Source organism: Halichoerus grypus, chromosome 9 (assembly GCF_964656455.1).
Source record: "Halichoerus grypus chromosome 9, mHalGry1.hap1.1, whole genome shotgun sequence".
NCBI lineage: Eukaryota > Metazoa > Chordata > Mammalia > Carnivora > Phocidae > Halichoerus > Halichoerus grypus.
In genome coordinates, this window is record NC_135720.1 from 57508164 (window position 1) to 57530781 (window position 22618).

Genomic DNA, 22618 nt, shown 5'->3' on the forward strand with positions numbered 1-22618 from the left:
GGGAAATAAATCATATGATTCCTAAATTTTTCAAACTTCTGAATTGGTTATTTTACTCAAGGACAAAAGGAGACTATCAAAATACTCATTTATAAAAACATTATTTCTAAGTGTTAAATACTGTAGTCAAGTAAAAATATAGAAACGCTGTATCCAAAATTTTGGTTTCAGAAAGAAGTAATTGCAACAAAAATTACCAAAGACAGAGGGAAAATGTTTTTGTTTTTCAAAAATAGTTTTACAGATGTCAGTGTTCAAAGAACAGTAGCAAAATATATATTACCTTATATTAATATATGATATTATCTTTAACTTCATATTTTGCTCCTCATATTTACCAGTAAAAGTTCATAAACCTCTTAAATATGAAAGAGAATATAATCTCACTGTGACACAGGGTCTAAAGGTTAAGCCCTAAAAAACTTTTTTTTTAAATTAAAAACAAAAAGAGATGTTTATGTACAAAAAGTAAATGAGGTGCCAGAAGACTTAAAAATGGTAAAGCAGTAGTTCATGTTCAGAGCTATAAATTTACATACAAAAAGGGTCATGTACCATCTGAGAGATTTTTCTATAAATATTCTTCATATTTATAGAACCGAGGAAATTATAGCACTAGAAATATATAATTTGAATGAGATTCACAAATTTTTCAAGAATGGAACATAAAGACACTTGTACCAAAGACTAAATGTATTAAAATCTCGGGAAAAAATGCTATAGTCTCAATATTTTTGAGGTTTATATATATTCTTCTAAAGACTCTGGTGCAAAGGAATACAGGACTTATTAAGAATAGCATTAAATGGCATGAAAGGAACGACAATATTTTCACACATTCACTAATTTAGAAAATTAACTGTAATTTCCACCATGCAAGTTAAGATTTTTTTTTTCAGTTAGAAATTTATCAGACTAAAAATCTTCAAATAAAAATTTCATCTACCCTCTAACTTGAAACCATTCTTAAGGATTGTATTTTAAAACCCATTTTATCTATAGAGAAGTATTTCTTCCTTCATATTACAATTTCCGATATTTGCTTCCTTCCTTAATTGCATTTCTCCATTAAACTAACTGCAATGAACTTTACGCCGCAAAAGTGTCTCTTTGTCTCCGGCTTCAATAACAGGAGAAATAGTCACTTGTTCTGAAGCTAGCTTTAATTTAAACAGATTCTTGTAACTTAAAAATCACAAAGGTGATCCTGATTCTTTTTGTGAACCTCCCTCAGAGAATGAATGGCAGAGGACAATTAGCGGTTCACCGTTCTAAGCATTACCCTTGCTTGGAAAGATCAAAAAGAATTTGTTGTAGTATAACAGCAATTGCTTTGAATCGTAAAAAAGTGACATTTACCTTTTCCAATTGAGCGTTTTTTTTGGATTTGTATAAAAACTCTCCCACTGCCACAAAAACTGAGAGCACCAAGCCGGCTGCCAGAACAATGAAGATGCCACCAATATTTTGAACCCCCAGGGCACTGGCCTCTTTGCTCTCCTCCTCCGGGCAGCCATTGCCCCTCCACCATTTCTCCTTCATCATGTGCAGCTTGCCTTCCTCTTGTAGCTGAAGAATTGCTATGGTGATTTTGTCTCTATATGGAGAACCTAAGAAAAGAGAGGGTATGTTAACTCTTTCAAGGAACCCAGAGTTTTAATAGTTAAGGGTTAACGTGATGAGAGAAGGATAGAGCTTTGTCCAAACACTCCAGGGTATGCCAATATTTATTTTCAGTAGAGAAAAACAACTGGAAAATGATGAAGGACAGAAATTTAATGAGAGAACTAAGTAACAACATGAAGTAATGCCGTTCTGATTTTGAAGGGTACAATAAAAGTTGTTTTTGAGGAAGAAAACGTCTCCTTTTAAAAGGCAGGCAGTTCAGAGCACTGGAAAATAAGTAAATAGGAAGTAGAAATCCAAAAAAGAAATCGATAGAGTGCAAGGATATTTAGCTAATATATAGGAATCACTCCACACTGAAACAGAGCATTGATAAACCAGTAATCTCTATTTTTAGGAAAGTTGTGGGAAAAATTGTGTTTCCCAGGATTGAGTGCAATAATTTAAGGCAATCATGATCAACAGGCTGCATTCAGGGGTAGCTCATACTTTGCAAGTAATAGGTAATCACTCCTATTTTTTATTTAATCTGAGTAACAGAAATAACAGGCTTGTACAGACTTGGATCCTTCAAATATAATCATGGTAATGCATTGTAAGGTTTTTTTTGATAGTTTATTTATTATTTTATGTTTTGGGGGGAAATGTTCTCTCCAGTGGAGGCAACAGTATAAATTAAATTTAGTATTTATGCTGATGGGGGCAGATATTCATCTGTATTAGCTATTACATGATAAGTAATAACTTTTCTAATTGGTTGCCCAAAAGCATAGAATAATACCGAACTACATGCATCTTTCAACACCTAACCCAAGGGATGGGTGTTACCTCTTTTTCCCACCCAGAAATAGCCTGTATCTAAAGTTTCATCTTCTTTCCTAAAACACTATATTGCACATTCCATTTTTCTGCATCTTCTCATTCATAAGTTCTGCTTACAGAAAAATACTAATTTTCAAATTTTAATTTGTATTCAATAATGCCTGTGATTTTTTTTTTTACTTAAATATACCTACAGGGGCCTATGCTAAAACTTCATTTTTGCTAAAAGTGATTAAAAACTTCATCAAGAAACTTTTCTGCCTCATAAGGGACACCACTATATATTTTGTTTTTTACTTGTTTAATATAACAAGACCAACTTAGCATCATTCTCTTAGAAAGAATAGTCACGCTAAAAGCAGAAAGACAAGGGGAATCATAGGAAGTAAGTAACCTGTTGAATGTTGGAGGGATGGTCTACCTAATCCAGCTGGAGAGCTGTTTCTTTAACATAATCCTTAATCTTACTCAGAAGAAATGTGTAGGTATATGGCTTCTATACAACATTTTTCCAGTTTTCCTTAAAAGGAGCATTATCCACTCCTATATTTAGAACTCAAATATTTTATTTTCATTGTACAATTAATCCTCATGATAATAGAAGAATTCCTGCTTCTCGGCTTCTTTGCTGTGCTCTTCTCTTCCAAATGTTATCTGATGAAAATATTCAATTTAAAATCTGCCCCTCAGCCACTTCAGGTCTCAATGGGTAAGCCTCGCCCAGACTACCTTCTACCTTGATCACTAACTGGCCACTCAGTCTAGGTCACCTAGTATTATCATTATTTTTATTATTTGCCTTTCAGAATGTGACTTATTTTCCTATGTAGATTATAAACTCTCTGGAATAGATGATGTTTATCTATGTATATATATCATTTATCTCTATCATCTATCATCTCAATATTTTCTTATATAATTGTCACTTCTGAATATTTTTTCACATAACAGGATCTCAACAAATGTTTCATATTATGAGGAGCATAATATCTGACTGAGGCATTCCTACCATAATGTAAGAGTAATAACCTAGTCCTTTTGGTCTGTCTGACATGTATTTCAAAACCATAAATTAAGGCCATCTGTTGGGCTATCCAATTTTCATTAATTCACTGCACCTAACCTAACACCAGCTTCAAGGTCACTCTTACTTTGAATTATCATTCTGATTAACCATGTATATTCTCTGTAAAATAAATATTTGATTGAGGAAAAAATATCCTCTTTAAGCAGAATTGCAGTTCGTCAAATATGTTTTTTAATTAGAAATACAGCAGCTGAAGCAAATTTTATGCTGATAGTACTTGTGAAAATGGCTACATGTGACTAATATAAAATGTGGTTTCTCTTTTGGAATTTCAATTGTAAGCAAAATTTGGGGTGATAGTGACTTGAAAAGTAGACTTCAAATATGGAAAATTCTTGATACAGCTAAGTAATATTTTGAGTCAGCTTATTTCTCATCCTGAACAATACTGAAAGAATATTATTTTATTACCAACTCACCATATCCATTAAACTGCATGAGGATGTTTATTCTAATATCTTCAAACACAATATTCTTCCCTACATTCTTTAAATAAGAAACAGACTAACAGAAGCAACCCACTTTTCAACAAATGATAGATACACCTTGATTTCTTGCTTGGCTGAGCTTCCTATTTCTAGCACTTACAGTAAACATAAAAATTTCCCATTGCTAGCAAACCTCCCCAAACTTGTTTTCCAATATAAATATGGTAATGTTTAAATGGAATTTGGTTTAAATCAAAGCTACAAAATTAATATACCTCATTTTGAGGTTTTTAACAAGATAAAACAATATAGGGAACATAATTGATGAAAGTAAATCCTTGCCATGTTTTACTTGTCATCTGTCATTGATTTAGTTTAAGTAATTATTTTTTTTTAATTTTTTTAAGGATTTTTATTTATTTATTGAGAGAGAGAGAATGATAGAGAGCATGAGAGGGAGGAGGGTCAGAGGGAGAAGCAGGCTCCCTGCTGAGCAGGGAGCCCCATGCGGAACTCGATCCCAGGACTCCAGGATCATGACCTGAGCCGAAGGCAGTCGCTCAACCAACTGAGCCACCCAGGCGCCCTAAGTAATTATTTTTTTTTAAAGAAATAGCAATTCAACAATAAATTATTACTTCTTTGGTACATCATTTGATGCTCCTGGGGAAGCATTTCTATACAGATACTAGTTGAAGTCCAACATGGGCTGAAATTTCATCTCGTTGAAAAATCTCAAGGGCACATTGAGATCAAAGAAGAAAAGTAACTTTCATCCTCCTTGTGACATGAACAGCCATGTGCTTAGCTCTAATGAAGTGAACAGCCATTAGTTAGATAGATAGAAGCTTACGTTTTGCCCAGACCCCAACCCAGCCTCAAACCATATGCCAGCAATGAGAGAAGCTGCCTCCAAGGAATACGAGTATTTTTGCAAGAGGACTCTAAGATTGATTAGAGAACTACTGAGGAAATTGTCAATATGTCTATTTTAACACATACTATTGTACCTAAAAGTCAATCCTCAAATGCTTAAGGTACAGACAGATAGCCATAAATGAGTGAAGAAACACTTTAGACAAAAATATCTGAAAAATTGCAACATCCACAGTGGATAACTTTCAGCTCCACTTAGAGAATTTCAACACAGGTTTGCCAGATATATATATTTTTTTTTTTTTTTTGGTGCGAACACATGAAACAGTCTGTCTAAAATTCTCTACATTAAAATGTTGGCAAATAAATCATTTTTTGAAAAAATCATGCAGGATATGCCAAATACCTCTTAGAGCTGAATTTAGCCTTTTGATTTTCACTATGCCATCCATCTCCGAGTATTGGTTCTTTTATATTCTTACTCGCAATGAGATTTTCTTTGGTTGTTTAAACATATAGTTCATACTGACAGAACATGACTATCATGTTTAAAAAAATTTTTTTACAAGTTGCCAAAAACCCTATTTACCAGATAGAAAAGGTTGTAGCTTATAAAAAGAAGGAAGCAAGGAAGGGAGGAAGGGAGGAAGGGAGGAAGGGAAAAAGAGCAAACAAAACATGATTATTATACAGTGAAGCCTCTTATATGTCAGATGCCTAAGACTTGGGGCTCAAAATGAGCACCGAGGAGGCATAGAGACAGTTTTAAGTGATACATAGTCATAGTATATGCATGGGCATAAATAAAAACTAGAAATGCACCTATTCAGAATGTCCTCAATAAAAGAATTACTGTCTCTAAACGTCCCTAAATGTTAAATTTTGATCAAATAATTTTACATAAAATTATAATTTCATTAACATCCCTCCCAACAGATAGATTAAAAGCCCCTTAGGAAAATAAGCTGTGATTATTATAAACAATTAATACAAATCTCACCAAGTATTTCAGAGCTAATTTGTTGGCTGGGCTTAGTAAATTCAGCTCCTTCCTTCCTTCCTTCCTTCCTTCCTTCCTTCCTTCCTTCCTTCCTTCCTTCCTTCCTTCCCCCTTCCTCTCATGGCTCTTCCATTCCTTTGCCTTTCTTCCTCTCTTTCTCATACTTTCCTCTTTTTGTTCTTCTTGCCCTCTCCTCTTGTGTCCTTTCATTCTTTTCCTTCCTTTCTCTTCCCTGCAGCCTTTCCTTTCCTTTTCTCATCCTCCTCTCTTCCCTACCGTTCCTCCTTGCCTTCCTTTCTACCATTCTAAATTTCTTGCTTGTAGGATGAAAGCCACATGTTATTGTGTATACTTGGTTCTAAGTCAATACACAATTTATTGATTTGCTCATTTGATTGTCCTTTTCATCTTCTTTACAAGCTCGCAGTTTTAAGTATGTGCCAACATTTCCTTCTCCTATTTCAGAACATCCAGACAGTATAGAAATGATAAAACAAATGAAGTCAGCATTATGTGTAATTCTTGGGGAGGCAAACTGATTGATAAACAGCTTTTCTTTAAAGGTTGCACAGCAAGTTGTCTAATACTTGACATGCTTTAGTGAAATATGCTAAAATCACATTATCCATATACTGGCAACCTCCTATCCATCCAGCCAAAATTTTCTTTACTTTCAAATCAGGCTTCTTGATGCTTTAATCAATTACAAAGGTCAGAAACAAGATTACCTTTGCTTTCTATAAATGTCTCGTTCTAAAACTTATTACACCAATATTTCCCAAACTGGATTTTCCCCCCACAGACTTCTTTTTTTTTTTGGAAAATGTACACCTATGTTTCATTTTTAAAGGATTCCTTGGTCGGATAAGCTTGGAGAATACTCCATAACAAATACATCTCCTATAAATTCACATTATACAATAGCAAAACACAGGCTGCCATCTACCCATTAAAAACAGGAAAAAGTTTCTAAAAAGCTTATTTAAAATGATTAAACTATTTTTAAGGAAAGAATTTTTTCCTGCACATCTATTAATGTCACCTTCAATTATTTTGTTTTAACTTCAATTTGAAAAGTACTGCCTTAGAGAACAATAATTACTACTCTTTTTTTAAGATTTTAATTATTCATTTGAGAGAGAGAGAGAGCATGAGCGGGGGTGGGGAGGAGAGGGAGAAGCAGACTCCCCACTGAGCAGGGAGCCCAACATGGGGCTTGATCCCAGGACCTGGAGATCATGACCTGAGCTAAACGCAGATGCTCAACCATCTGAGCCACATCTCCGAGTGCAAGGTGCCATAAATGCACAATAAATTTCAGGTGCTTTTAGAGCTGTATCTCTTTTTACCATTCTTTCCATGATAAAATCTTCCAATAAAGATGGAACCAAATCACATTTTCTTAGAGCCTCTGCCTCAGCAGAAGATGGGTTTTATTATCTCAAAGGACACTTTCCCTCCCATATTTGTTTTTAAGAAGTGCTAGGACAAATTTTACACTTACATTTCAGATTCAATTTTATATTGCTGTATTTCCAGTTTTATGTTTTATTGAGTCAATAATGTTGTTATACAATACCATAGCATCCTTGTTCATTTTCTCTTTGAACTTGTCTCAGTTTGTAACTAAAAAATAACTTCTGTGATTGTTTAATGCCCATTGACCCTAACAAGCTATAAAGTCCATAAGGACAGGGGTTTTATCTGCTTTGTTGGTATAACACCTGGGACACAATAAGGACACCATATTTGTTGAATGAACACATGCATAAATAAAAGAAGGTGTTAATTACTAAATAATTGGTCATTCATGTTTGCAATGTTATCTTTAGTCATTTCTTACGAACCCAAAATATGTCTAGACCTTTAATCTATATCTGATAATTATATTTATTTCAAATGAAGCATTTAATATATGTGGCAACTAAACACTTTCATGGGGCCCATTTCACACTTACTGTTAGATAACAGCTAAATTGGTTACTATCTCCCTCTTTGCATTTTCTTTTGAAGGTCTCCCATCAAAAACCTTCAGTTTGATAGGAGTATAAGGAGTCTATTAATGAGTATCACAGAAATAGAAGAAGAGTAATCTTATCTTGAAATCAAATTATCAACATTTTAATCACAGAATAGTAAATGACAGATAAAAGTGATCCATTTTCCATGATACCTTGTAGTCTTTCCACATTGGAAGTCTAAGAACATTATTTCCTTGTTTAAAATTTTTCATTGGTGCTCTAGGGCTATAGAATAAAATCTCCATTCCTAAATGTGTCATGCAATCCCTTTCTTCAAACTATCACAGGCTTCTTCTCTGATTTTACCTCTTCTCCTTACACCTGACCTGCTAGCAATATACACTAGTTGTACCTCCCATTGTCTGGAAAGCCCCATTTTCACACTTCCTCCAATTTTCTGGTTGAACTTCATCTCATTCAGATAAACTTCTGCTCATCCTTCCCTATATTTGCACACTTTTTCTTGACTACCATGGATATATACAGGATCCCTCTTCTTTGGTGCCATAGCACATTGCAGATATTCTAAAACAGTATTTGGTGCATCATATTCTAATGTTTTTCCATATCTCTTTCTCTCCTAGATGATGATATGAATGCCCTGGGGGCAAGGAACATGTCTGAATCATGTGTTTTGTTGTTGTTGTTGTTTGTTTTTTCTTTACTATATGACACACACAAATATTACTTACACAGGTGTTAGATTCTAGGCATATAGTAATGGACAATGTCACATGAGCCCTGCCCTTCTAGAGTTTTCACTGCAACAACAACAAAAAAACCCACACACATTGGATAACTTTTTACAAATATGAGGATAATTATAATAAAGAACACAACATTATAGAACCCTGTAACAGATGGAACTAGGTCTGCTGAGTAAGTACACAAAAGGGTTGGGAAAATAACTCTCTTTGGCTGCTTTTTGCCTACTTTTCTTTCTTTTTTTTTCTTTCTATCACATTCCTGTTTTAGGAAGGTATATGTGGGAAAGAAAAATGATAGTAAAAGCATCCCAAACCCACTTAGTTCATTTCTTCTAGATATAGAAGATAGAACTAGGTACAAGATATCAGGGTCATGATGGAATGGAGCCAAAAATAAATGCATTGTTAATGTAGAAATGAGAAAGGAGAAGTAAAAAACTGTAAGGCAGAGACTGTATGGATTTAGAGAGCAAATACATATATAGATATCAAGTGGATGTACCCCCCAAGGATGTGTGGATATAGTAAATTTTAAAGTTAAGTACTTAAATTCAAAATCAATAACTGGCTTAAATTGGATAGAGGTTGTGTTTTTTTCCTCTGCTGCAGACCTCAAAATGCAATGTCTTTATGACCTCCACAGAAAAGCAATGTAAATGTACTCTACTTGAAGGGATATTTGAAGAATCCTCAGGAGAATATTCAGTATTTAAGATCAAAAAAGGAGATGCTTATATGAGGCACACAAACTATCAATAAAAATTTCAAATTATACAGGATGAGTTTTGGCCAGTTGCCTTTTATTCATATTCTGAATATTCTCTAACTTATGTGAAAAGAATAAGAAGGACGAATATTATCAGCATATAATGAAAAAGTAAACTATTTTCACTGGTTCTGACATCTTTCATATGTATTATTTAAAAGTAGCTGGTGAAGTAGATTTGTAGTCACATTTCTTCTCTGGGTACTAAATCATCAAATTCTGACACTAAGTATGAAAATAGAAATAGTTTTATCCTAGAAACCCTATCTTCTTTATAATTTTTCATCTGCATAGTAATCATTTGAATAGTAGTAAGAATGGAAATGTCAGGAATACTTTCCTAACTTTGCTGTTTTCATTCCAAATCTAATATCAAACTCTAATGAACAAATTACCAAAGTTGCACCATTTTAAATAAAGTCATCATTGTAGTTAATCATCAAGAACCCAAAAACTGGAGGGCACCTGGGTGGCTCGTTCAGTTAAGCATCTGTTTTGGCTCAGGTCATGACCTTGTGGGTCGTGGGATTGAGCCCTGGGCCAGGCTCTGCTCTCAGTAGGGAGTCTGCTTGAAGATTCTCTCCCTCTGTACCTCTTCCCACTCACACATGTGTTCTCTCTCCCTTTCTCTCTAAAATAAATAAATATGTCTTAAAAAAAAAAAAAAAAAGAACCACCAAATTGGGAGAGAGGATAACATTTGAAGGCAGTAAGTACCTATCTTTTAAGGTAGAGCTCAAGTCTGTTTTCAGTTTGGGCCTGACTGCTTTCTCCTTACTGAAATCTACCCACCGAGTCTCTGCATTATATAACAGACCACTTGTCCATGTTGTATTTTCCCCATTTGGTGTTAAATTTGTTTTTTCACATTTGTCTCCTTAAGAAAGGGGATGATTCATATCTATATTTTGTGTTCATTATTTTACAGAGCCAAGCAGGTTGAAGAGTAATAAAATTTCTAATAGATTAACCAAATACTAAGGAAGAATAAATGTCTTGAGAGATACTCTTTTCTGAAAACATCTTGGGACTCAGTTCACTAAAGACTCAGGAAATGTTTGGAGAAGGAAAACTTCATTTTACTTATTTATATAATGCTGTACAATTGGAACTGCCTCATCTTTATCAATCACCTTCTTCTCTCAAAATGATGGTTAGCTAACTACAGTATACTGATTAAGTGATGATGAAACCCTACCTCAGTCCCATGACCCATGAGATCACGACCTGATTCGAAGCGGAGAATTGCATGCTTAACCTACTGAGCAACCCAGGAACCCTGAAAAACATTTCTAATTGGTTAGGAATGGGTCATATTAACAATCTGCCTTATCTACAATATATTTAATATGTCTGAATATATAAAGAGTAGAGAGCACAAAAGTAAGATACAAATAACTTAAAAATCACAGATACATCCTTTGTAATTCTTTGTGGTACATGTTTTCTGATGCAAATACTATAAATATAATATGTTTAATCCTTATTACAACCCAATTGTGTAGACATGATTCCTCCATTTACAGATAAGGATGCTGAGTCTCACTCAGAGAGGCTCAGTAACTTCAACCAAGACATCTGCAACACTCCGGTGAAATGAGGATTTGTACATAAGTCATCTGACTACAAAGGTCACATATCCTAAATAGCATGCTAAGAAAAGGCCTTTCACATGAGGGCCAGCAAAAGCAAGGTAACCATCTTTGGAATTTAATATTTCCACATTTCAACTCTGTGCCTTGACTTTTTCTTTTTCTAATAAGAGTGATCAGTGATCTTACTTAGTCCTACTAACCAAAGGATAACAATCTGGCATAGTCAATCTGGTTAACTAATCTATAATAGAGTTTGAACCCATGGCCTTGGACTAAGCATAAGACACTAACTAAATGAATGAAATGATCTAATGTTTGCACAAAAAATCATCAGAACTAACTCTGTTTTCATGAAAATTATCCATTTATGCATTGTTTGGGCATCATTTGGTCAGTATTTACAATACTAATGAGGACTGCTCACACTGGTGCTTATAAATCATCAAATTCCCTCTGGAAGCTTCCTAGATTCTAGCACGTGGAGTCTATTGATGATGTCTGTGGAGCAGGCATAACTTACTGAGACTCTCATCTGTTTTCAGTGACATGAAATCTAGACTTTAACAATATGCCAGGAATATACATCTTCTACAAGTATAATTTGACTTTTTTTTGTTTAATTCAGGATCTGAAAATTATTAGATCTTGATTTAGCCTTGCAAAATCACTTCACCAACATTAAAATTATGCTGTTTATGAAATGAAAAAATAGAATGCATTTTAATGGAAGGTTTGACCTGCAGAAAGATGAATAATTTGCATCAATTTTTGTGCATTATGTTCAACTAATGAAGACAAATGTATTCATTCATTTCAGTAAAGCTGACGAACTGAAGGCCGGCAATTTTATGCATCTATAATGATGAATATTACAGTACTTATTATATGACGAATTGGGAATTCCAGAAATGGATGGTGAGGAAAACAGGGAAAAAACATGCTTCTCATACTGATTTCTATTTTTATAAACACTGGCATCTGCCTTAAACAAACAACATGCCTCCCCTAGTACCAATTCTATATCTCTCGCTTCATCGAAGAACAAGAAATAAAGAAGCAGTGAGATCTCATGCATTTAACATTAGAATACAGAAGTGAAGAAAGAAATTTCATTGTTCACATGTCAAGGTGGTCTACTTCTACCATAAAAGAGTCAATGATACAACCTCTTGCAACATTTTTTACTTTAGGCTAATCATTATAGGGAGATAAACACTACCTGAGAATCATTAATAGGACTACTGCTATTTTGTATTCATTAACATAAAATATGTTATAGAACAGTTTATAAAGGTAACATTAAAATCCTATTATGAAATAAGAATATATCCTAACATTTATAATTAAACAAGTAAATATAACAGAAATAAAATGTATATAATAATTTTGTGTGTGATACAGTTATCTTTAGGGGTGCCTGGGTAGCTCAATTGGTTAAGCGCTTGACTCTAGGTTTTGGCTCAGGTCATGATCTCATGGGTCGTGGGATTGAGTCCTGCATTGGGCTCTCTGCTCAGCAGGCAGTCTGCCTAAATATTGTCTCCCTCTGCCCCTCCCTACACTCTCTCCCTCTCTCTCAAAACTAGATAAATGAATCTTTAAAAAAATTATCTTTAAATCTGACCTTGGTATTAAAAATCGCTATAATACATCCACTTTACATGAATCTCTACTTCATTTTCATATTTCTGCTTTATGTTCTTCTTGTATACCTTCATGTAGGTCGTATGATTATGATATGGCTAAGTTAATTTGCATTTTGTTTACAGAAATAATTATTCACTGACTGCATGAAACTTACTATTGATTTAACCCAACAGGTAAAATGGGAACAAATGATATTATGGAAAATTTTAGCATCAACAATATGCACAGACATGAACACAATCTCTCCATCTCCCTCTTCTCAGCTGACACATATTTCATATGTGTTATTAAAGTCATGAGGGACTAACGAATGAAGCATGCCACTAACTCATTAAAAATAGAAATAGTTTTAATGATACCCTTCAGTCACTTCACAATATTTCTACCAAATTGAACATAGCAAAGCAAAATAATGCCAACTGGCCATAATGATTTTTTCTAGACAGCTGCTTTCCTACCAGCTCATGGACTGCTGAGTCTGCCTAGTCCTCGAAATGCAATGTGCACTCAACATTCGAAAGAGAGAAACCAAGAAGGCTTTTAGTCTGGGCAGTAAGAAGGGAGGTAATGCAGTAGAAAATGCCATTAAGGAGAAATGCTCCCTTTTCAGATAAATAGATTATCACCTATGGTGAATTAAAAGGCAAGAGACTGCAACTGCTCACACATTTTAAATACTCCCTAATGAAAACTGCGGTGATTTGCTTTTATGCTTTACCCCATCTAGAGTTGTTGTTTCTTTTTTTCTTCTTTTTTCAAATTCTTTTGAATGAAATAGAAAGTTCAGTTAACTTAAGAGTAATAACACCTACAACTTCAAAAATCTACCATACAGTAAATATCATGTTGAAATAACATTGCTGCAGTCAGGAAAACTGAAAGGGATATAATGTCACCCCAAGCTTAATTAAACCAGCTATGCTTATTTAGCATTTACCTTCACATCATTGTTGATTGCTCCACTAAAGTTATTTTTGTGTAAACAGAGCTTCGCTAATTAAATAGTGAATTGGAGTCATTCAGCGATTTCACAACACACTTGGGCAGTTCTCATCATACTCAGAATGATGAATGGTGATGGCAGGCCTCTAGATGAGTCACACTGGAGGAGGCCTAGCAGGCGAACAAGAGACTACATGGGCTTTTGGGGGGGAAAGGAAAATATATATAATTTTTGAAATATTTCTGATTTCCCACTCCAAAAGAGACAAAGTATTTTCTGTTTCAACCTCCTGCACTTAACCACATGTGCCTCTGTGACAATATCTGATAATCTGAACAACAATAAAAGCAAAGGGAGTTCCTCTCTTTAATCACATTTACAGTATTAGTAAAGATGAAATTTTCACTATAGATTATGGCTCCTGCAGAATATAAACTCAAAATCCTGGGGAATTTCTGGTACTGATCTGAATTTCCAGAACTTGAGTCCATATTGCTCTGCTGTGAATATATTTATCTCATTAACTCTTGCTGCAAAAAGAACAAGAGCCTCAAACAACATTTTTTTCACACCTGAATGCATTTTTTTTTTTTTTGGTTTATGATTAAACAAAAGTTTGAAACTAAGTAAATATGTATTAAAATAATCTTCAATATGCTTGAACAACAATGATATAAAAGGCAAATGCTAATTAACTAGTTGAAAAATGCAGATTATGATATTGGTTGAAAGTTTATGGGAAGTCAGAATCTCTTTCAAGTACTAGAGTTACATGTCCTTGTGTTTATTAATGACTAAGTAAATATAAATAATTCATGAAGCCATATTTCTAGTAGAGGTAATGACAGAGCAAATCATAAATTACTGCCTGGAATCTTTTCTCAGAAGTAAACTATTTAAGGGAGTGAAGTATGAGATGCCTCTTTCTAGATTATACTTCTCTGATGAAGTTATATAAGAGAGTTAAGACTCACCCATAATGTACTGAGTCTCAAAATTATTTTAATTTTATGCCATGTTATGAATGAATAAAATATAATTTGCTAAAGAACTTAACGTTATCATGTCAAAGCAAAGCAAAGTTATCTGAATAAGAAAAACAAAATATATATTATAATACCTGAAGGTGAATGATTTAAATATTATTCCTTTACATTACTGTTTTCAAATTTATCTCATTCAGAATTAGGCTAAAAATAAAATATATGCTACATGCATTAAATAACCTTTAGTGATAATGAGAATTTAATAAATTTAAATTAATATTTGGCAGTGAAAATAAAGAAGAATATGCTAAAATATTCCTCTTGGTCTATCATTTTGCTATATCATAGTATTTTTCAGAATTTTTATTCCTATATACTGATAATTTTACAATCAAATTCCAAGTTTGTCCTTATAAAAGTTAGAAATTTATCACGTGCCTAATTAAAAAAATTACTTTAATGAAAACATTAATATACTATCATACCCCACTAATCTACACACTACAAAAAATGATTCCACTTAGATATATAATACATGATATCTCATGCATTGCCCTTGCCCATATCAATGAATATTTTCCACAATAACTCAGCTTTCTTTAGAAGGACAAGAGTTAATTTGATTATCTAAGCTGAACAGATAAAAGAAAAAAAAATCTACATCCTAAGGCTTATAGTTTAATTTGTTTTGTTCTTTCATCTTATCTATAAGATAAGCTTAAAATTAGAGGAAATAGAAATTCTAAGTGCTATGTCTGGTATTTTCTGCAATTTAAAGAGTTACATTAAAAATATAGCATATATATCTATTAATATTTTGAATTGTTTTATATTTTATTAATAAGTCTCTTCCTTTTAGTAAAGAGTGTCAGGGGTAGGGAGAGATTGAAAATTTCTTTTTGTATGTTTCAATAAACTATAACAGAGTGCTTCCTTAGAACTGATTCAACTATTATCTTTCTTTTTTAGTTTTCAAACCTGAAATAACCCAGTGGGTTTTTGAGATTTGTATAATATACTATTTTGATTTATTTTTAGTAAGCACTTCTTCAAAGTGAGAGTATGATAGGGATATTTCTGGTACACTAGTACATTGTATTTACAAAACAAACAAGTGAACAAACAAAATACCTCAAGTTTAAGGTTTTCTATTAAGTAGAAATAAAAATTATTAAGAAATTTTGAAATCATGAGTGTTATTATGTGACTATCATTAAAACACCTGTGCTAAAGATTCTGCACAGTGAAGGAAATATTCAACAAAACTAAAAGGCAACCTACAGAATGGGAGAAAATATTTCCAAATGACATATCTGATTAAGGGTTAGTATCCAAAAATCTATAAAGAATTTATCGAACTCAACAACCAAAAACCAAATAATCCCACTAAGAAATGAGCAGAAGACGTGAATAGACATTTTTCCAAAGAAGACATAACAGACACAACAAACATAACAAAGAATGACTAACAGACATACGAAAAGATGTTTAACATCACTCATCATTAGGGAAACACAAATCAAAACTACAGTGGGGGGCACCTGGGTGGCTCAGTTTTTAAGCATCTGCCTTCAGCTCAGGTCATGGTCCCAGGGTCCTGGGACTGAGCCCCACATTGGGCTCCCTGCTCAGCAGGAAGCCTGCTTCTCCCTCTCACACTCCCCCTGCTTGTGTTCCCTCTCTCGCTGTGTCTCTCTCTGTCAAATAAATAAATAAAATCTTTAAAAAAAAGCAAACTACAATGAGATATCACCTCAAACCTGTCAGAATGGCAAAATCAGCAACACAAGAAACAACAGGTATTGACAGGATGCAGAGAAAGGGGAACCCTCTTACACTGTTGGTGGTAATGCAAACTCATGCAGCCACTGCGGAGAAGAGTATGGAGGTTCTTCAAAAAGTTAAAAATACAACTACCCTACAATCCATCAATTGCATTACTAGGTATTTACACAAAGAATATAAAAATACTGATTTGAAGGGACACATGCACCCCGATGATTTTAGCAGCATTATCAACAATAGCCAAATTATGGAAAGAGCCCAAACACTGATCGATTGATGAATGGATAAAGAAGAACTGGTGTGTGTGTGTTTGTGTGTGTGTGTGTGTGTGTGTATAATGGAAAATTACTCAGCCATCAAAAAGAATGACATTTTGCCATTTGCAATGACGTAGATGGAACTAGAGTATAACATGCTAAGCAAAACAAGTCAGTCAGAGAAAGAAATATATGATTTCACTCATATGTAGAATTTAAGAAACAGAACAGATGAACATAGGGAAAGGGGGACAAGAAAAGAGAGGGAGACAAACCATAAGAGACTCTGAACTATAGAAAACAAGTTGAGGGTTGATGGAGAGGAGGTGGGTGGGGGATGGGCTAGATGGGTGATGGTCATTAAGGAGGGCACTTGTGATGAGCACTGGATGTTATATGTAAATGATGAATCACTAGTTCCTGAAACCAATACTACACTATATGTTAACTAACTAGAATTTAAATAGAAATTTGTAACAGAAAAATAATAATAAAATGAAATACCTGTGCTATACTGCAAAGTTCTCACACATCCTTCTCAAATCTTACTTCTCATTACCCTGGATTACTCAAGCTTGTTTAATGAGGTCATCATATTTAATAATGTAAAATGCCATATTTATTATTCGCTCTAAAAGTTATGTGTTTTCTCTGTTTATAAACTTACTGCATCATCATATTTTCAGATGTACAATTCATGTGCTCAACAAATACTAGAGGGTCCATAGAATGCAGGTGCTGTTGTGTAGGCTTACAACAAAGAAACAAAGATCTATGCCCTCATCCAGATAATGTAAAGCAGCAAAAGATGGTAAGGACATATGAGAATCTCACTCCTTTCGGAGACAACACTGAGAAATGCATTTATTTGTCCCAGCTCTTTCCAGATGAAACTATAAGGCAATGGGAACCTAACAAGTCACTGTTCCCACCCTTCATAAGTGCAGAGTTTGCTTGATTTTAAAAATTTGTTCTAAGACATCAGCTAACCATATTTCTCCATATAGTTCTTAGCCCAGTTTAGAGCAAACTCTCAGAATTTGTCAAGAACAGTATCAGAAAAATTGTTTTAAGTTTAAATCAAAGAGACCTTAGGTTTTCCTATAATCTTCTAATTTTACTAATTAAAAAAAAGAAATCTAGAAGTCATAACTTTCATGTGACTTGTCCAAGATTACAATAAATGACAAGGCTAAATCTAGAATATCATTGTGAATACTACATATGACAGTTTCTTTTTTTAATTGAAGTATAATTTACGTACAATATCCTATTAGCTTTAGGTGTACATCATAGTGATTCAATATTTTTATACATTAAATGATCTCCATGTAAAGTCTAGATACCATCTGTCACCATACAAAGCTATTACAACTACTGACCAGATTCCCTATGCTGTACATTACATCTTCATGACATTTATTTTATTACTGGAAGTTAGTATTTCTTAATTCCCTTCACCTATCCCACCTATCCTTCTGCCCCTCTCCCCTGGGGGAAGCAACAGTTTGTTTCCTGTATCTGAGTCTGTTTCTGTTTTGTTTTCCTTCTTCATTTTGTTTTTTAGATTCCATATACAAGTGAAATCACACAGTATTTGTCTTTCTCTGTTTGACATACTTCACTTAGCATAATACCCTCTAGGGAACTGCAAGGTTTTTGTACATGATGATACTTTCTAATAGCACATTATCACACTATTGTCTAAAATATAAATTTGCTTATACTCCAATTCATAGATGAGTAAAGTATACTTGAAAAAATGGCAAAGAAGTCACTCATCACAAATTCCAAATAAAGGTACATGAATTCATGAAGTGTTTGAGTTCATTATGTAATTCCTCTAAGGGTTAGGTCATACCAGACCTAACCATGGCGTGCCACAGTTTGAGCACTCCATCAACAAAAAACTTTGCTCCTCAAGTAGTAACTATGAACACTCAATCATTAATAAATATTTATCATATATTAGAGTTAAATATAAAACTTCTGAATTAATATATACATTTTGCCAATAAGGCTTTGTTTAGGAGGTTTTTCCCTGGTTCAGGCAATAAACGGGTTCGTTTTGTGTGCAGAATTTAAAAACAACAATAACATCAACTATTACCACACACTAGCAAGTCAAACATGTCAAAAATAACCTCAAAAATATCTTCTGTGCACCTAAGTTCTAAATTATTACCATTGAGTTTTAATAATCCAACTTTAATTAAGCTTTGAATTAACATACATTTCATTTCTTATTCTTTAATAAACATTGTATTCTACTTGGAAACTAATTTGGAGAATTTCCATTATATAGTTTACCCCCACGGCTGCCTGACACGTGATCTCAGCTACACTTGCATAACTGGAGAATAAGAATCCAAGGTTTTGTGGGTTTTTTTGTTTCCTTTTTTCTCTTCTACAGTGACTGTGGAATCATTATTTGGGTCTATTATATAAATATAGCAAGATGTTGTGGCACCTGTGTGGTTCAGATGGGTAAGCGTCTGCCTTTGGCTCAGGTCATGATCTCCAGGTCCTGAGATCAAGCCCCACGTTGGGCTCCCAGCTCTCCCTCTCTCTCTGCCTCTCCCCTTGCTGTGCTCTCTCTGTCTCTCTCTCTCAAATGAATAAATAAAATCTTTAGAATATATATATAGCAATATGTCATGTTATAAGAGCTAGTGTCTCAAAATTCTCTCAAAGCCAGTCCAAGCTATTTTGAACTACATGATAAATTTGAGAAAACTCTACCAAATATAGTAGAATTTAGTGTAGAAATTTTTTGGTGAAGTCATTATGGTGGAAAAGTTTTGGACTTCCCAGACATTTGAAAGCTGCTAGAAATGATCTCAAAGAAACAAAGACATTTATAGTATTGTAATTTCTGGAATTGTTTATGAAATTGGATTTTCATAAATCTATGCCCAACTTCCTAACTATTGTATATATGTTCATTTGAAAGAAATTTTTCTAAATTAAAGTTAATCAAATTTATGAGTAAAGATAAATTGACAAATATAGCTATGCTATTTATTGAATATGAATACATGAAGATCAGTTTTGACCTGTCAACAAATTTGCAGAAGTTAAGCCTCAGAAAAATTATAATGTTATTATTTATTACTGTGATGGGCCAGTGAATAGCTGTTTTCCCCTTTATTTCAAAAAATACATTGATGTAATTAAAACATGTTAATGTGTTATTTTTTTTCCTTTTATATAGTATTAGTTTCCTCTTTCTGCTATAACAAATCATCACAGGGCACCTGGGTGGCTCAGTCAGTTAAGCACCTGCCTTTGGCTCAGGTCATGATCCTGGGGTCATGGGATTAAGCCCCGCACCAGCTCCCTGCCCCTCCTCCCGTTCTTGCTCTCTCTAATAAAGAAATAAAATCTAAAAAAAAAAAAAACACCACAAATTTAGTGGCTTCAAACGACATAAATGAATTATCTAATAACTTTAAAGGTCAGAAGTTCTAAAAGTGATATGTCTGCAAGGCTGCATTCCTTCTTCAACCTCTAGGAAAGAATTTGTTTCCTTGCATTCTAAACTAACTCTTAAAAGTCATCTGCTTTCCTTGGCTTGTGGCCCTTTCCTCCATGTACAGTTCAGCTGGTAGCATTTTCAAATCTCTCTCAGTCTCTTTCTCCTCTCAACTCCCCAACACCATGGTCTGAATGTTTGTGACAGCCCAAATTCCTATACTGACACCTGATCTTCAATATGATGGTATTTGGAGGTGGGGCCCGATTAGTCAGTGGATTGTGCCCTCATGAAGGAGATTAGCGCTTTTATAAAAGGGACTCCAGAGAGATCCCTGACCATTCTGCCATGTGACAACACAGCGAGAAGACAAGCCATCTATTAAACAAGAAGCAGGTCTCACCAGACAAGGAGTCAGCTGGCCCTTAGATCAGGGACTTCCAGTTTACAAACTGAAAAATAAATTTCTGCTGTTTATGTGCCACCCCATCTCTGGTATTTTGTTATAGGTGCCTGAATGTATTAAGACGTTTTGGGGGAGCCATTATTATGCCCACCACATGTACACATGTACTGTAATGTTATGTATGATTGCACGTGTCATATGAATATATAGACATATTCATATATATTATACACATACATTAATTTCAATAAATCAAAATTTTCATTGTCTCTTCTGACAATTTTTATCCTTTTTCTTTTTACTTCTTTTTTTTTTTAAGATTTTATTTATTTATTTGACACAGAGAGAGAGAGAGAGAGCACAAGCAGGGGTAACAGCAGAGGGAGAAGGAGAAGCCCCTGATGTGGGGCTTGATCCCAGGATCCCGGGATCATGACCTGAGCTGAAGACAGACGCTCAACCATCTGAGCCACCCAGGTGCCCCATTTCTTTTTTTTAACCTTTATTTCATTTCATGATTATTATTGAAAATAATTTTGTCATATGAAAGAAAAAGGTTGTCAAAAATAATTAATCCCAGTGTCACATAGTCTAGATATGTTACTGGTAAATAGTCTGCAATTTCTCTTAAATAAAACAAATACCGTCTCTAAAATAGAACAGTAAAACAAATATCCACAGAAACCAATGAACCACTTGTGGCTCATTCTTTTAATTAACTTTCTAATACTATACTCAGTACTATACTATAATAACTCAAATACTATACTCATAAACCACAAATCTGAAAAAATAAAATACAAAAACTTTTATTCATAAAATATTTTTTAAACGTAGAACTGAGAGGTCTTTTATATTGATGTTGTGGGTTTTTTTCAACACTGATACAGTAGAAATGTCTACTGACCATTTTGGTAGAAATCAATTTTTCTTTTGTTACTTACCTATTTAGAAGCAGATGTCCAAATTGCTTCCTGATTTTATACAGTAACAGAACATAACAGGATAGATTTGTTAAAAACAGAATTCCTAATGGCATATGGAGGCACTGTTTTTTCTCCTTCTCACAGCAACTAAGATTAATGAACAAAGAACCAATGACTGACATAAAACCTACCCATGGGGGTGCCAACGCCATAACCTTTGGAGTCTATAAGGCCGCCAATCTGTGTCAGGTTACAGTTCCGCTGGGTAACAAACTCAATGGTTGTTGACTCCATTAGGAAAGCATAATCAGAGGTGAGGACTCTCTGGATTCCTTCTTCATTATTTTTGACGAGTACTGACTGCCTCCTGCTACTCATAAAGGCCCACATTTTGTCATACGTAGATATTTTTGATTTCTAGGAAAAAAATAAAATAAGTAAGAAAGATATTCCTTAGTTTCCATGTGATCCTACAATATTTAGATGGAACTGACTGTATTTCATTGACTCATACTACCTTATAATTGTCTTATTAATAATAGTAATATCTACACAAAGAAATTAAAATCTGTATAAAAAAGTTTCTCGTAGCAATTCCATATCTCATATTTCCAGGTATAACACTGAGTTATTTAACAAACATATAAAAAATAACTTAAAGTTCAAAAATGCATAGCTAGTAAATCATAGAAGGCAATAATTAAAAATAACAAGATTAATAGGAGGAACTTTTGTGCTTGTATCTCACATGAGTATCTCATGTATATAATTGTATCTTTCACCATAACTATGAAATCAAATTTGGAAGACACAGACACTGGACACCAAATGACACTGCAAAACTTTGAGTTTTTGTTTGTTTTTGTTTTTCCCAGTATGGTTGACTATAAGACCGATGTCACATTATCCTCCAAGTATGCACAAAGATATAGGCTGAACAAAAAAAAGCAATTTGTAACAAATAAAAATTTCCACTGGGACACAATCTGGACACCACAGAACCTCTTTCAGCCTGACTCAGGACAACAGGACATCTACCATTCAGATCTACTAACTAAATATTCCCGGACCAATAAAATTGAATAGTTTTTATGTCTACCTGAAAATTCTCAATAAGGCTTCACTAGGATTTCATTAGTGAAGGAAAGAAATGGGTTTTGTTCAGAGGGCACTGGTAAAAACATAACCATGGACAAGGTTAGCATCTGCTTATGAAAAGCTCATCTGTAAATGCTTACGCTAGTTAAATCCTTATACAAATACAA

At 34.0% G+C, this 22618-nt stretch overlaps 1 protein-coding gene across 4 annotated transcripts in view; it reads right to left on the reverse strand.

Annotated features, from left to right (window-relative positions):
• The window catches only part of GRIK2 (glutamate ionotropic receptor kainate type subunit 2), a 1096112-nt gene that overhangs the window by 12861 nt on the left and 1060633 nt on the right, over positions 1–22618 (reverse strand). For all 4 annotated transcript variants that reach the window (XM_078054938.1, XM_078054939.1, XM_078054940.1 and 1 more), the window contains 2 exons: positions 21545–21770; positions 1360–1610 (listed from right to left, as the gene is read on the reverse strand). In XM_078054938.1, coding sequence (XP_077911064.1) covers positions 1360–1610; positions 21545–21770 — 477 coding nt within the window. The remainder of the gene's footprint in view (positions 1–1359; positions 1611–21544; positions 21771–22618) is intronic.